Source organism: Argopecten irradians, chromosome 9 (assembly GCF_041381155.1).
Source record: "Argopecten irradians isolate NY chromosome 9, Ai_NY, whole genome shotgun sequence".
Taxonomy (NCBI): Eukaryota; Metazoa; Mollusca; class Bivalvia; order Pectinida; family Pectinidae; genus Argopecten; species Argopecten irradians.
In genome coordinates this window covers 2677554-2696054 of record NC_091142.1, presented here as the reverse complement: position 1 = coordinate 2696054, position 18501 = coordinate 2677554, and the positions used below count along the sequence as shown (strand labels likewise).

General features: G+C 36.0%; 1 protein-coding gene across 1 annotated transcript in view; it reads right to left on the bottom strand.

Annotated features, from left to right (window-relative positions):
- Positions 1 to 18501, bottom strand: part of LOC138331091 (TRPL translocation defect protein 14-like) — a 69211-nt gene that overhangs the window by 14447 nt on the left and 36263 nt on the right. The window contains exons 6-10 of the mRNA XM_069278549.1: positions 17072 to 17271; positions 13967 to 14044; positions 13571 to 13666; positions 6546 to 6642; positions 1153 to 1244 (exon numbers count right to left, since the gene is read on the bottom strand). Coding sequence (XP_069134650.1) covers positions 1153 to 1244; positions 6546 to 6642; positions 13571 to 13666; positions 13967 to 14044; positions 17072 to 17271 — 563 coding nt within the window. The remainder of the gene's footprint in view (positions 1 to 1152; positions 1245 to 6545; positions 6643 to 13570; positions 13667 to 13966; positions 14045 to 17071; positions 17272 to 18501) is intronic.

The following is an 18501-nucleotide window of genomic DNA, read 5'->3' as shown; positions in this document are numbered from 1 at the left end:
GATGAAAGCAGTAATCTACTATTCCTATTTCAACATTACAGATATGCTTATTTCAGTAACTTTCATATTCAAAATTTGCTATTTAACATTCCCGGTAAAATCAAAGTTGTTGAATACACTGCCGCTAGGAGCGCTAGTATCTGCGAGCAATTTCTAAGCCAATCATATTGAGGAAATTGACTGTAAGAGAATTTTGCAACCACGATCACAATGGCGAGGTGACCCTCGCCAAAAATGTGTTTTCCCTATACAAACTATAGTAAACTTGACCCCCTCCCCAGGGGGAAACCCTAGACCCAAGGGTCATATAATTCACAATTTTTGTAGAGAGCCTTGAGACCTTTCTATCTAAGAAGAGTATTTGATTCTATCACATCTGTGAGTGGAGAAGGACATTTTTGAAATTTTAGCCAATTTTAACCCTTTTGGCCCCTCCCAAAGCTCCCTAGGGGGTGGGGGTTAATAGAATCTTACATGGGTCTGTGAAGTGGACGGGGATATCTCAACCCGAGTGAAAGATTTTGGTTGATCAACCCGAGGCTTTGATCGGCCAAAATCTTTCACTAGGGTTGAGATATCCCTGTCCACTTCACAGACCCATGTTTGATTCTTTTTCTCCCATACTCAGTAGAAAAAATTCCACTTGGTTTCCAGCTTTTTCATTGCGCCATTATCGCAGGAATGTCGTTATGCGCAAAAATTGATGACGTCATCTACACAATACGCGCCGCAGTTACGCCGCATGTATTCATGACGTCATGTTATTGTCTAGCGCGTGTGAGCTGTCTTACACCCCCCTGTGTAAGATAGAGATATCTTTTCCCTAGCAACCACGGGATATCCCTGTGAAGTATGGGAGAAAATATAATTCTTAATTTTGATTGGCCTTATGCCTTAAAAGATTTGCATAAAACTTCATTGAAATTGCTTCAGCGGTCTTGGAGAAGTCGAAAATGTAGATTGTTTACGGACACATGACGGCGGACAAAAGGTGTTTAGAATAGGTCACTTGAGACTTCGTCTCAGGTGACCCGAAAACTTTGTTCCCCTTCCCCCAAGGATGTTTTCGACCAAACTTCATTACAATCCATGTAGAACTCTATGACTAGTTGCAATTTAAAGGAAATGTTGATGATGAAGGCAATCACCAACCTTGTAATCTCGATTTGATATGACCATCCTTAGTTCCACCATTTCATTGCTGATTTCTGGTCGCCTAATTGTATGAGTATAAGTCCAGGAATCTGTAAATAAATGTTGACATTCTGTATATCATGTATACAAGAGACCAAAGAGGCATGACACAACAGTGTCATGTATTGCAGTTACAAAGTATATAAAGCAAAAATGTGTATGGTATACTTGATATCCATTCTTATTATTCAGAAAAGAAGTATGGTTAAATTGACCCCACCAATCAAGCCCAAGAGGTCAGCCCAAGTTACTTATCTAAAACAGTCAGATACTTGCTATGTACATACTGTAAACACTCTCATAGATACGTACTATGTACCACTGTAAACACTCACAGATACTTACTATGTACCACTGTAAACAATCACAGATACTTACTATGTACACACTGTAAACACTCTCACAGATACTTACTATGTACCACTTTAAACACTCTCACAGATACTTACTATGTACCACTGTAAACACTCTCACAGATACTTACTATGTACACACTGTAAACACTCACACAGATACTTACTATGTACCACTGTAAACACTCTCACAGATACTTACTATGTACCACTGTAAACACTCTCACAGATACTTACTATGTACACACTGTAAACACTCTCACAGATACTTACTATGTACCACTGTAAACACACTCACAGATACTTACTATGTACCACTGTAAACACTCTCACAGATACTTACTATGTACCACTGTAAACACTCTCACAGATACTTACTATGTACCACTGTAAACACTCTCACAGATACTTACTATGTACCACTGTAAACACTCTCATAGATACGTACTATGTACCACTGTAAACACTCTCACAGATACTTACTATGTACCACTGTAAACACTCTCACAGATACTTACTATGTACCACTGTAAACACTCACAGATACTTACTATGTACCACTGTAAACACTCACAGATACTTACTATGTACCATTGTAAACACTCACAGATACTTACTATGTACACACTGTAAACACTCTCACAGATACTTACTATGTACCACTGTAAACACTCTCACAGATACTTACTATGTACACACTGTAAACACTCTCACAGATACTTACTATGTACCACTGTAAACACTCTCACAGATACTTACTATGTACCACTGTAAACACTCTCACAGATACTTACTATGTACCACTGTAAACACTCTCACAGATACTTACTATGTACCACTGTAAACACTCTCACAGATACTTACTATGTACCACTGTAAACACTCACAGATACTTACTATGTACCACTGTAAACACTCTCACAGATACTTACTATGTACCACTGTAAACACTCTCACAGATACTTACTATGTACCACTGTAAACACTCTCACAGATACTTACTATGTACCACTGTAAACACTCTCACAGATACTTACTATGTACACACTGTAAACACTCTCACAGATACTTACTATGTACCACTGTAAACACTCTCACAGATACTTACTATGTACCACTGTAAACACTCTCACAGATACTTACTATGTACCACTGTAAACACTCTCACAGATACTTACTATGTACCACTGTAAACACTCTCACAGATACTTACTATGTACCACTGTAAACACTCACAGATACTTACTATGTACCACTGTAAACACTCACAGATACTTACTATGTACCACTGTAAACACTCTCACAGATACTTACTATGTACCACTGTAAACACTCACAGAAACTTACTATGTACCACTGTAAACACTCACAGAAACTTACTATGTACACACTGTAAACACTCTCACAGATACTTACTATGTACCTCTGTAAACATTCTCACAGATACTTACTTATATATGTACCACTGTAAACACTCTCACAGATACTTACTATGTACACACTGTAAACACTCTCACAGATACTTACTATGTACCACTGTAAACACTCTCACAGATACTTACTATGTACCACTGTAAACACTCTCACAGATACTTACTATGTACCATTGTAAACACTCTCACAGATACTTACTATGTACACACTGTAAACACTCTCACAGATACTTACTATGTACCACTGTAAATACTCACAGAAACTTACTATGTACACACTGTAAACACTCACAGAAACTTACTATGTACACACTGTAAACACTCTCACAGATACTTACTATGTACCACTGTAAACACTCTCACAGATACTTACTTATATATGTACCACTGTAAACACTCTCACAGATACTTACTATGTACACACTGTAAACACTCTCACAGATACTTACTATGTACCATTGTAAACACTCACAGATACTTACTATGTACCACTGTAAACACTCTCACAGATACTTACTATGTACCACTGTAAACACTCACAGATACTTACTATGTACCACTGTAAACACTCACAGATACTTACTATGTACCACTGTAAACACTCTCACAGATACTTACTATGTACCACTGTAAACACTCTCACGGATACTTTCTATGTACCATTGTAAACACTCTCATAGATACTTACTATGTACCATTGTAAACACTCTCATAGATACTTACTATGTACCTATGTAAACACTCACACAGATACTTACTATGTACCACTGTAAACACTCACAGATACTTACTATGTACCACTGTAAACACTCACAGATACTTACTATGTACCACTGTAAAGACTCTCACAGATACTTACTATGTACCACTGTAAACACTCTCACAGATACTTACTATGTACCACTGTAAACACTCACACAGATACTTACTATGTACCACTGTAAACACTCACAGATACTTACTATGTACCACTGTAAACACTCACAGATACTTACTATGTACCACTGTAAAGACTCTCACAGATACTTACTATGTACCACTGTAAACACTCTCAAAGATACGTACTATGTACCACTGTAAACACTCTCACAGATACTTACTATGTACCACTGTAAACACTCTCACAGATACTTACTATGTACCACTGTAAACACTCACAGATACTTACTTATATATGTACCACTGTAAACACTCACAGATACTTACTATGTACCACTGTAAACACTCTCACAGATACTTACTATGTACCACTGTAAACACTCTCACAGATACTTACTATGTACCACTGTAAACACTCTCACAGATACTTACTATGTACCACTGTAAACACTCTCACAGATACTTACTATGTACCACTGTAAACACTCTCACAGATACTTACTGTACCACTGTAAACACTCTCACAGATACTTACTATGTACCACTGTAAACACTCACAGATACTTACTATGTACCACTGTAAACACTCTCACAGATACTTACTATGTACCACTGTAAACACTCACAGATACTTACTTATATATGTACCACTGTAAACACTCACAGATACTTACTATGTACCACTGTAAACACTCTCACAGATACTTACTATGTACCACTGTAAACACTCTCACAGATACTTACTATGTACCACTGTAAACACTCTCACAGATACTTACTATGTACCACTGTAAACACTCTCACAGATACTTACTATGTACCACTGTAAACACTCACAGATACTTACTATGTACCACTGTAAACACTCTCACAGATACTTACTATGTACCACTGTAAACACTCTCACAGATACTTACTATGTACCACTGTAAACACTCTCACAGATACTTACTATGTACCACTGTAAACACTCTCACAGATACTTACTATGTACCACTGTAAACACTCTCACAGATACTTACTATGTACCACTGTAAACACTCACAGATACTTACTATGTACCACTGTAAACACTCTCACAGATACTTACTATGTACCACTGTAAACACTCTCACAGATACTTACTATGTACCACTGTAAACACTCTCACAGATACTTACTATGTACCACTGTAAACACTCTCACAGATACTTACTATGTACCACTGTAAACACTCTCACAGATACTTACTATGTACACACTGTAAACACTCTCACAGATACTTACTATGTACCACTGTAAACACTCTCACAGATACTTACTATGTACACACTGTAAACACTCTCACAGATACTTACTATGTACACACTGTAAACACTCTCACAGATACTTACTATGTACCACTGTAAACACTCTCACAGATACTTACTATGTACCACTGTAAACACTCTCACAGATACTTACTATGTACACACTGTAAACACTCTCTACAGATACTTACTATGTACACACTGTAAACACTCTCACAGATACTTACTATGTACACACTGTAAACACTCCCAGATACTTACTATGTACACACTGTAAACACTCTCACACAGATACTTACTATGTACCACACTGTAAACACTCTCACAGATACTTACTATGTACAACACTGTAAACACTCTCACAGATACTTACTATGTACCACTGTAAACACTCTCACAGATACTTACTATGTACACACTGTAAACACTCTCACAGATACTTACTATGTACACACTGTAAACACTCTCACAGATACTTACTATGTACACACTGTAAACACGCTCACAGATACTTACTATGTACACACTGTAAACACTCTCACAGATACTTACTATGTACCACTGTAAACACTCTCACAGATACTTACTATGTACCACGTAACACTCCAAAACTTACTATGTACCACTGTAAACACTCTCACAGATACTTACTATGTACCACTGTAAACACTCTCACAGATACTTACTATGTACCACTGTAAACACTCTCACAGATACTTACTATGTACACACTGTAAACACTCTCACAGATACTTACTATGTACACACTGTAAACACTCTCACAGATACTTACTATGTACCACTGTAAACACTCTCACAGATACTTACTATGTACACACTGTAAACACTCTCACAGATACTTACTATGTACACACTGTAAACACTCTCACAGATACTTACTATGTACACACTGTAAACACTCTCACAGATACTTACTATGTACACACTGTAAACACTCTCACAGATACTTACTATGTACCACTGTAAACACTCTCACAGATACTTACTATGTACACACTGTAAACACTCTCACAGATACTTACTATGTACACACTGTAAACACTCTCACAGATACTTACTATGTACCACTGTAAACACTCTCACAGATACTTACTATGTACACACTGTAAACACTCTCACAGATACTTACTATGTACCACTGTAAACACTCTCACAGATACTTACTATGTACACACTGTAAACACTCTCACAGATACTTACTATGTACACACTGTAAACACTCTCACAGATACTTACTATGTACCACTGTAAACACTCTCACAGATACTTACTATGTACACACTGTAAACACTCTCACAGATACTTACTATGTACACACTGTAAACACTCTCACAGATACTTACTATGTACCACTGTAAACACTCCCAGATACTTACTATGCTGTCCTCTTTTCCTGATCCGTGCCTGCATCTTACGACTTGGAGTTACGAGGTAGTCATGCTGTACATCAAAGTCTTGGAACTGTGGGAATTTCTACAACAGAAACAATTCATAAAACATACTGATTTAGATTTACAATAATTTGCCTCCCAGTATGTTTTATAAATAAACAAACTAAGGGGAGGTAAGCCATGTTGAAAGCAATGTCCTTGGCTATTGACCAGTTGACCCCCTTGTTTAATTATTGAAACTTTTTATTCCTGTGTTTTAAAACATTAATAAACTACACAAGGGTTTCTTTTTTAGCTAATGTCCTTTATTTTGTCAAAAACAAGACATTCTAATTATAGTGTTTCCTTCATTTAACATTGGCTCCTGCCAATAAAGTCTAGGCTGAATGATTACTATATAAAACCTAGACCACCATGTATAGGTTCAATGATTACTATATAAAACCTAGACCACCATGTATAGGCTGAATGATTACTATATAAAACCTAGACCACCATGTATAGGCTGAATGATTACTATCTAAAACCTAGACCACCATGTATAGGCTGAATGATTACTATCTAAAACCAAGACTATTGAATGATTACTATCTAAAACCTAGACCACCATGTATAGGCTGAATGATTACTATCTAAAACCTAGACCACCATGTATAGGCTGAATGATTACTATATAAAACGTAGACCACCATGTATAGGCTGAATGATTACTATCTAAAACCTAGACCACCATGTATAGGCTGAATGATTACTATATAAAACCTAGACCACCATGTATAGGCTAAATGATTACTATTTAAAACCTAGACCACCATGTATAGGCTGAATGATTACTATCTAAAACCTAGACCACCATGTATAGGTTGAATGATTACTATCTATCTAAAACCTAGACCACCATGTATAGGCTGAATGATTACTATCTAAAACTTAGACCACCATGTATAGGCTGAATGATTATTATATTAAACCTAGACCACCATGTATAGGCTGATTGATTACTATCTAAAACCTAGACCACCATGAATAGGCTGAATGATTACTATCTAAAACCTAGACCACCATGTATAGGCTGAATGATTACTATATTAAACCTAGACCACCATGTATAGGCTGAATGGTTACTATATAAAACCTAGACCACCATGTATAGGCTGAATGATTACTATCTAAAACCTAGACCACCATGTATAGGCTGAATGATTACTATCTATCTAAAACCTAGACCACCATGTATAGGCTGAATGATTACTATCTAAAACTTAGACCACCATGTATAGGCTGAATGATTATTATATTAAACCTAGACCACCATGTATAGGCTGATTGATTACTATCTAAAACCAAGGCTATTGAATGATTACTATCTAAAACCTAGACCACCATGTATAGGCTGAATGATTACTATCTAAAACCTAGACCACCATGTATAGGCTGAATGATTACTATCTAAAACCTAGACCACCATGTATAGGCTGAATGATTACTATCTATCTAAAACTTAGACCACCATGTATAGGCTGAATGATTACTATCTAAAACTTAGACCACCATGTATAGGCTGAATGATTATTATATTAAACCTAGACCACCATGTATAGGCTGAATGATTACTATCTAAAACCTAGACCACCATGTATAGGCTGAATGATTACTATCTAAAACCTAGACCACCATGTATAGGCTGAATGATTACTATCTAAAACCTAGACCACCATGTATAGGCTGAATGATTACTATCTAAAACCTAGACCACCATGTATAGGCTGAATGATTACTATCTAAAACCTAGACCACCATGTATAGGCTGAATGATTACTATCTAAAACCTAGACCACCATGTATAGGCTGAATGATTACTATCTAAAACCTAGACCACCATGTATAGGCTGAATGATTACTATATAAAACTTAGACCACCATGTATAGGCTGAATGATTACTATCTAAAACCTAGACCACCATGTATAGGCTGAGTGATTACTATCTAAAACCTAGACCACCATGTATAGTCTGAATGATTACTATCTAAAACCTAGACCACCATGTATTGGCTGAATGATTACTATCTAAAACCTAGACCACCATGTATAGGCTGAATGATTACTATCAAAAACCTAGACCACCATGTATAGGCTGAATGATTACTATCTAAAACCTAGACCACCATGTATAGGCTGAATGATTACTATCTAAAACCTAGACCACCATGTATAGGCTGAATGATTACTATCTAAAACCTAAACCACCATGTATAGGCTGAATGATTACTATATAAAACCACCATGTATAGGCTGAATGATTACTATATAAAACCTATATAAAACCTAGACCACCATGTATAGGCTGAATGATTACTATATAAAACTTAGACCACGATGTATAGGCTGAATGATTACTATCTAAAACCTAGACCACCATGTATAGGCTGAATGATTACTATATAAAACTTAGACCACCATGTATAGGCTGAATGATTACTATATAAAACCTAGACCACAATGTATAGGCTGAATGATTACTATATAAAACTTAGACCACCATGTATAGGCTGAATGATTACTATATAAAACATAGACCACCATGTATAGGCTGAATGATTACTACCGTATTTTCCGGACAATAAGTCGCACCTGTGAACAAGCCGCAGAGGCCTTTTTTACAATTTTTTCAGGTTTTGTACACACATAAGACGCACCGTTACATAAGCCGCAACCAAAAGTTAGGCCCATGCACCCACGCAACCCTCTGTGTATACGATCGATCTCTAATGAAGCACGGTAATGCTTATCGATCGATTAGAATCACGAAAACTGCATGTAAACTTGTTCTGTAGATGTATAACAAATAAAACTCACAATGATGTAAATATCTTTCGCAAAATTGATTTGGTCATGTTTCTGTTCGTTGTTTACTCTGCCATTACGTAAGACTTCTTGTGTGTAAACAAACATGGCGGCCGTACGAATTCACGCTTACTCTCTGTCATATTTCAACATGCCGGTTAAATACTTTCCTCAATATGCATACAATTTTCTTTTATATCTATTTTGATATACTTCGCGTATTAATTATATTGATGTGTATAGGATTACTTTATTATCAAGACTATCATTAACCTAAAATTGACTTCGTTTAGAGTGTTCTCTCTCAACTTGCCATCCCATGATGCAATTCACCGAAGCCTTATTTTTGTAAACTTCCGGATATGATTTCGTGGTGTTTGCCGCTGCAGAGATCGATTAAATGATGTTTTATACGACTGTTTGGTGCTTTTTAACATCGCTATAATGTTCTATATTACATGTAATTCACACTATAAACTTGACTGCCGATTATTTCATTGAAGTCACAGCGACAGGATTCTGAGAAATACACATGTTGACCGTGTGTAACACGTGTGCAAGTTATATTTAGCAGTCATTCAGAAGATTGTTTTTTTCCCTGTCTGCGGACATTTCTTTCACTCAAATAATATTTAAATAATATATTTAACTTATTGTTTGATATTTGATGGTTTTTGACGTTTTAGTTATTATTTTCTTGGTAACGATCCTGCAGCAAATCGATAGCGAAATCAGTCCGCCATTGTGTTGTGACTGTAAACAACCACGCTTCAGTCGGCCGATTTTCCATGAATTAAACAATTTTACGATTGAACATGTATCTGGTACGTTATTATTTTTATCTTTATTATATTTTCATCACATATTATATCGTTTAAAACACTTTTACAGTGATATTTTCGATGTATAACTTTACTAAACCGCTATTGTGTTGCGCTAGTAAACAAACACGTTTCAGTCGGCGGATTTTCCTTGAATTAAACAATTTTACGAATGAATATGCATCTGATATGTAATCATTTTCATCGTTAATATATTGTCATTGCATATTTTATCTTTTAAACACTTTTACAGTGATTTGTTCGATGTATAACTTTACAAAACTGGCGAGTAAAACTTACGATTTTCACATGTGAATCACGACGTAATAATGCCAAAACATCGTCAGATTTTGGTTTTCGTCCACAGATAAGTCGCACTGGTGTATATGCCGCACTCCCGATTTTCAGGGAAAAAAGTAGCGGCTTATACTCCGGAAAATACGGTATATAAAACTTAGACCACCATGTATAGGCTGAATGATTACTATCTAAAACCTAAACCACCATGTATAGGCTGAATGATTACTATCTAAAACCTAAACCACCATGTATAGGCTGAATGATTACTATATAAAACCACCATGTATAGGCTGAATGATTACTATATAAAACCTATATTAAACCTAGACCACCATGTATAGGCTGAATGATTACTATCTAAAACCTAGACCACCATGTATAGGCTGAATGATTACTATCTAAAACCTAGACCACCATGTATAGGCTGAATGATTACTATCTAAAACCTAGACCACCATGTATAGGCTGAATGATTACTATCTAAAACCTAGACCACCATGTATAGGCTGAATGATTACTATATAAAACCTAGACCACCATGTATAGGCTGAATGATTACTATCTAAAACCTAGACCACCATGTATAGGCTGAATGATTACTATCTAAAACCTAGACCACCATGTATAGGCTGAATGATTACTATATAAAACTTAGACCACCATGTATAGGCTGAATGATTACTATCTAAAACCTAGACCACCATGTATAGGCTGAGTGATTACTATCTAAAACCTAGACCACCATGTATAGGCTGAATGATTACTATCTAAAACCTAAACCACCATGTATAGGCTGAATGATTACTATATAAAAACACCATGTATAGGCTGAATGATTACTATATAAAACCTATATAAAACCTAGACCACCATGTATAGGCTGAATGATTACTATATAAAACTTAGACCACGATGTATAGGCTGAATGATTACTATCTAAAACCTAGACCACCATGTATAGGCTGAATGATTACTATATAAAACTTAGACCACCATGTATAGGCTGAATGATTACTATATAAAACCTAGACCACAATGTATAGGCTGAATGATTACTATATAAAACTTAGACCACCATGTATAGGCTGAATGATTACTATATAAAACATAGACCACCATGTATAGGCTGAATGATTACTATATAAAACCTAGACCACCATGTATAGGCTGAATGATTACTATCTAAAACCTAGACCACCATATATAGGCTGAATGATTACTATATAAAACCTAGACCACCATGTATAGGCTGAATGATTACTATATAAAACCTAGACCACCATGTATAGGCTGAATGATTACTATCTAAAACCTAGACCACCATATATAGGCTGAATGATTACTATCTAAAACCAAGACCACCATGTATAGGCTGAATGATAACTGTCTAAAACCTAGACCACCATATATAGGCTGAATGATTACTATATAAAACCTAGACCACCATGTATAGGCTGAATGATTACTATGTGATAGTATACATGACACTTGTGACAGTATATGCATGACACTTGTGACAGTATACATGACACTTGTGACAGTATATATGACACTTGTGACATTATATTTAACACTTGTGACAGTATATACATGACACTTTTGACAGTATACATGACACTTGTGACAGTATACATGACACTTGTGATAGTATATACAGGACACTTGTGACAGTATATATATGACACTTGTGACAGTATATACATGACACTTGTGACAGTATACATGACACTTTTGAAAGTATATACGACACTTTTGACAGTACATACACCACCATGTATAGGCTGAATGATTACTATCTAAAACCTAGACCACCATATATAGGCTGAATGATTACTATCTAAAACCTAGACCACCATGTATAGGCTGGATGATTACTATCTAAAACCTAGACCACCATGTATAGGCTGAATGATTACTATCTAAAACCTAGACCACCATGTATAGGCTGAATGATTACTATATAAAACTAGGACCACCATGTATAGGCTGAATGATTACTATATAAAACATAGACCACCATGTATAGGCTGAATGATTACTATATAAAATCTAGAACTACACCATGTATAGGCTGAATGATTACTATCTAAAACCTAGACCACCATGTATAGGCTGAATGATTACTATATAAAACTTAGACCACCATGTATAGGCTGAATGATTAAAACTTAGACACCTGTATAGGCTGAAACCTAGACCACCATGTATAGGCTGAATGATTACTATCTAAAACCTAGACCACCATGTATAGGCTGAATGATTACTATATAAAACTTAGACCACCATGTATAGGCTGAATGATTACTATATAAAACCTAGACCACCATGTATAGGCTGATTGATTACTATCTAAAACCAAGGCTATTGAATGATTACTATCTAAAACCTAGACCACCATGTATAGGCTGGATGATTACTATCTAAAACCTAGACCACCATGTATAGGCTGAATGATAACTGTCTAAAACCTAGACCACCATATATAGGCTGAATGATTACTGTCTAAAACCTAGACCACCATATATAGGCTGAATGATTACTATATAAAACCTAGACCACCATGTATAGGCTGAATGATTACTATGTGATAGTATACATGACACTTGTGACAGTATATGCATGACACTTGTGACAGTATACATGACACTTGTGACAGTATATATGACACTTGTGACATTATATTTAACACTTGTGACAGTATATACATGACACTTGTGACAGTATATACATGACACTTTTGACAGTATACATGACACTTGTGACAGTATACATGACACTTGTGATAATATATACATGACACTTGTGACAGTATATATATGACACTTGTGACAGTATATACATGACACTTGTGACAGTATACATGACACTTTTGAAAGTATATACGACACTTTTGACAGTATATACATGACACTTTTGACAGTATACATGACACTTGTGACAGTATACATGACACTTGTGACAGTATACATGACACTTTTGACAGTATACATGACACTTTTGATAGTATACATAACACTTTTGAAAGTATATACGATACTGCTTACCTTCAGCTCTCCGACTTGTTTCACCAGGAACTTCCTTTTCCTACTGTTGGAACTGAGTCGATCCTGCACGTCAATGCCTAGTCGGTTACATACTGCCTGTCAAATACCATGCCAACATTTATGTTTTATAAGCTACCAGAAATGGGATAGGAAGTTTGAAATTTGAAATTTGTACAGGCATTTTTGGGGCCCTGAGGAGGTGGCCTGATAAAATGATTGTTTTCCTGTAAACAGTGTCTTTTCCATGCATATCTGAAGAATGAGCACCTAGTAATTTATAAGAAAATTTTACCCTATCAAGGTCTTGGATTTAAAGAACACTTACAAAATTACAGGTTCAAGTTATATTTCATGCCAAACAGAGCAAGTCAAAGACCATACAACTTACATACTTACAGATATCATTCGATTAATCTTTTCTTCAAAGTTGGTGTTGTTATCAATCACATCAAAGTAGGGATGACCTACCCACGCCTGTAAATATCAATTTAATGTCTTCACATTAAAGTAGGGATGACCTACCCACACCTGTAAATATCAATTTAATGTCTTCACATTAAAGTAGGGATGACCTACCCAAGCCTGTAAATATCAATATAATGTCTTCACATCAAAGTAGGGATGACCTACCAACGCCTGTAAATATCAATTTAATGTCTTCACATTAAAGTAGGGATGACCTACCCACGCCTGTAAATATAAATATAATGTCTTCACATTAAAGTAGGGATGACCTACCCACGCCTGTAAATATCAATATAATGTCTTCACATTAAAGTAGGGATGACCTACCCACGCCTGTAAATATCAATATAATGTCTTCACATTAAAGTAGGGATGACCTACCCACGCCTGTAAATATCAATATAATGTCTTCACATTAAAGTAGGGATGACCTACCCACACCTGTAAATATCAATTTAATGTCTTCACATTAAAGTAGGGATGACCTACCCACGCCTGTAAATATCAATTTAATGTCTTCACATTAAAGTAGGGATGACCTACCCACGCCTGTAAATATCAATTTAATGTCTTCACATTAAAGTAGGGATGACCTACCCAAGCCTGTAAATATCAATATAATGTCTTCACATCAAAGTAGGGATGACCTACCCACGCCTGTAAATATCAATATAATGTCTTCACATTAAAGTAGGGATGACCTACCCAAGCCTGTAAATATCAATATAATGTCTTCACATCAAAGTAGGGATAACCTACCCACGCCTGTAAATATCAATTTAATGTCTTCACATCAAAGTAGGGATGACCTACCCATGCCTGTAAATATCAATTTAATGTCTTCACATTAAAGTAGGGATGACCTACCCACGCCTGTAAATATCAATTTAATGTCTTCACATCAAAGTAGGGATGCCTACCCACGCCTGTAAATATCAATATAATGTCTTCACATTAAAGTAGGGATGACCTACCCAAGCCTGTAAATATCAATATAATGTCTTCACATCAAAGTAGGGATAACCTACCCACGCCTGTAAATATCAATTTAATGTCTTCACATCAAAGTAGGGATGACCTACCCACGCCTGTAAATATCAATTTAATGTCTTCACATCAAAGTAGGGATGACCTACCCACGCCTGTAAATATCAATATAATGTCTTCACATTAAAGTAGGGATGACCTACCCACACCTGTAAATATCAATTTAATGTCTTCACATTAAAGTAGGGATGACCTACCCACGCCTGTAAATATCAATTTAATGTCTTCACATTAAAGTAGGGATGACCTACCCACGCCTGTAAATATCAATTTAATGTCTTCACATTAAAGTAGGGATGACCTACCCAAGCCTGTAAATATCAATATAATGTCTTCACATCAAAGTAGGGATGACCTACCCACGCCTGTAAATATCAATATAATGTCTTCACATTAAAGTAGGGATGACCTACCCAAGCCTGTAAATATCAATATAATGTCTTCACATCAAAGTAGGGATAACCTACCCACGCCTGTAAATATCAATTTAATGTCTTCACATCAAAGTAGGGATGACCTACCCATGCCTGTAAATATCAATTTAATGTCTTCACATTAAAGTAGGGATGACCTACCCACGCCTGTAAATATCAATTTAATGTCTTCACATCAAAGTAGGGATGACCTACCCACGCCTGTAAATATCAATATAATGTCTTCACATTAAAGTAGGGATGACCTACCCAAGCCTGTAAATATCAATATAATGTCTTCACATCAAAGTAGGGATAACCTACCCACGCCTGTAAATATCAATTTAATGTCTTCACATCAAAGTAGGGATGACCTACCCACGCCTGTAAATATCAATTTAATGTCTTCACATCAAAGTAGGGATGACCTACCCACGCCTGTAAATATCAATTTAATGTCTTCACATTAAAATAGGGATGACCTACCCACGCCTGTAAATATCAATTTAATGTCTAGATAATTATCTGGATTCTATTTTTAGAAATATTCTTATTTTGTGTCTTGCAATAAAACATTTTATTGACTGTAGATTCTGTTGTGACCATAGATCAAACACAAGAAAATAGTCCTTTTCCCCTTTGAAATATGTAAATTTTGAAGGGAAGATATTCACATCCATAGTCGTTGGCATTTGGAATTTGAATGTTACTAGGTCAGTCATTGTATCAATTTCAGAAAACTTCTAACACCTTTTTGTTATACACAGGATATTTCAGTTCACTATATTTTACATTTCCACTGCATAGTACCTATATGTTGCTACTAAGCCCAATGTATATTTTTTAGTATTAACAATGGCAGTTAGGCTCTGGTGTAATAATATTACAATCAGAGTTCAAAAGGTCAAGAAATGACTGGGTTTTACGTCATTACGATAATTCACTGAAGAATATAACATATTTCGAAAGTGAATCAATATGGAAATATATTCTTATGAAGATATTTGAAATTGATTGAAATGTTGTACATATCGTTGTTTATCCTGTTAAATCGATGGGACTCTTTCATCTATTGTTATTGTTTAGTCAGTTGTCTGCACACAGGCAACACACAGGAAGTTACAAGAACTTGACTCTCTCCCGCCAAATTATTGGCTGTTCCATCAAATGACATTTTTTCACTATACAAACGTATAACTTTTATTTTCATACTTTATTTTTCACTCTTTTTCTTTTTATAACAGGAATGCCTATTTAAAGGTAAATATAAGCATTGGTTGTCACATTTTTGACATGCATTAATGTGTAACATACATTGCGTGTTCTAGCATATCTATCATGGTGCGCTAACATGGAATTTGGCTATATATGCTAGAACACTCAATGTATGTTACACACCAATGCATGTCAAAAATATGACAACCAATGCTTAAATAGAGTTTACTAGTGACTGCACCACTAGGTCCTAAGGGAACCCATGCATAAGAGAAAGATTGCTTGGTACTTTGATTACAGAAGGAAAGGCAGATAACCACCAAAGATTTCTGATATCTGAGCTAAAAACAAGTAGACCTACCGCTGCTGTAATTTTGTCGAGCTGACGGGCACCCTCTAAGTCTTCGTGTCTCGTTTTGTGACCAGCCACAGTGTAAAATGGTTCCGCTCCATTAGCAGCCGACACCATGTGAATGATTTGATTGTAACGGTTGTCCCGAATATCAACCTCATCCCAATTATTTTCTTTCTTCATTTTCTCCCAGTCATCTTTGTCAACATCTACAGATATATAAAATGTTCACACAGGGTCAGATACACAATATATTTTACTGTTTGTCTCGTAGACAATATCACTACCTGTGTTTAACACACATGTTATCAGAACAAGAGGCACAAAAGGCCTTGATGGTCACCTGAGTCTCCATTTACCTTGGTATTATATGTCAGTCAGGACCATCATATCTAACTGCTATCCAATAAAATGGCTTGTAGACTAAATAAAGTTCATTACCTCCCCAAGGGAGAGACATCCAGGGACCTAAGAGTCATTTAATTCAATTTTATTTGAAAGGACTTTGTGAGCTTTCTATGTGAAGGAAATTAGATTATGCTATCTGTTGAATCTGAGAAGAAAGATTTTTAAAGTTTAAATGGTTGCATAGTGAAACAGACACCAATTTGGCCCCTTTTGGTCCTGCCCTTCAGACCCCTGTTACCATATTACCACAAGCCCTTCACCTCTGGGATTCGGGTTCGAATCCCATGTGGGGCAGTTGCCAGGTACTGACTGATGGTCGATAGTTTTTTTCCCGGGTACTCCAGCTTTTCTTATTTGTATATACCGTTTCTGGAAATTTAGAACATTTTTGAAATTTTAATGGTTACATAACATAAAACCTATTCGGCCACTTTTGGTCCCGCCCTTCAGACCCCTGGGTGTCAGTAAGGTAACAAAGTTCAACCACCATCTCATACTGATACTTCTGACAACATTTGACTCATTTCGTATAACAAATGACTAAAAAATGCTCTAAAACATGTTTTCCCCATATACACTATAGTAAACTTGACCCCCTCCCCGGACGGCAACGCTAGATCCCAGGGTCATATAATTCACACCTTTCGTAAAGGACGTTAAGACCCATCTATTTATGAAGTGTATTTGATTATACTATATCTGGAATTTCAGAAGACGATTTTTCAAATTTTAGCCTTTTTGACCCCTTTTGGCCCAACTCCTTAGGCCCTGGGGGGCTGGGACCATATAATTCACAATTATAGTTGACCTTAAGTCATGGAAGGTTTCTGCGAAATTTCAACGAATTTGGTTCAGTGGTTTTGAAGAAGAAGATGAAAATGTAAATTGTTTATCACCATATGACGGACAAAAGGCAATCAGAATAGTTCACTTGAGACTTTGTCTCAGGTGACCCAAAAACAACTCTGGTAGGTGAAGAAATGATCAAAATAAAAATATATAAAAAATGGAAGGTAAAATTTACAGAAATT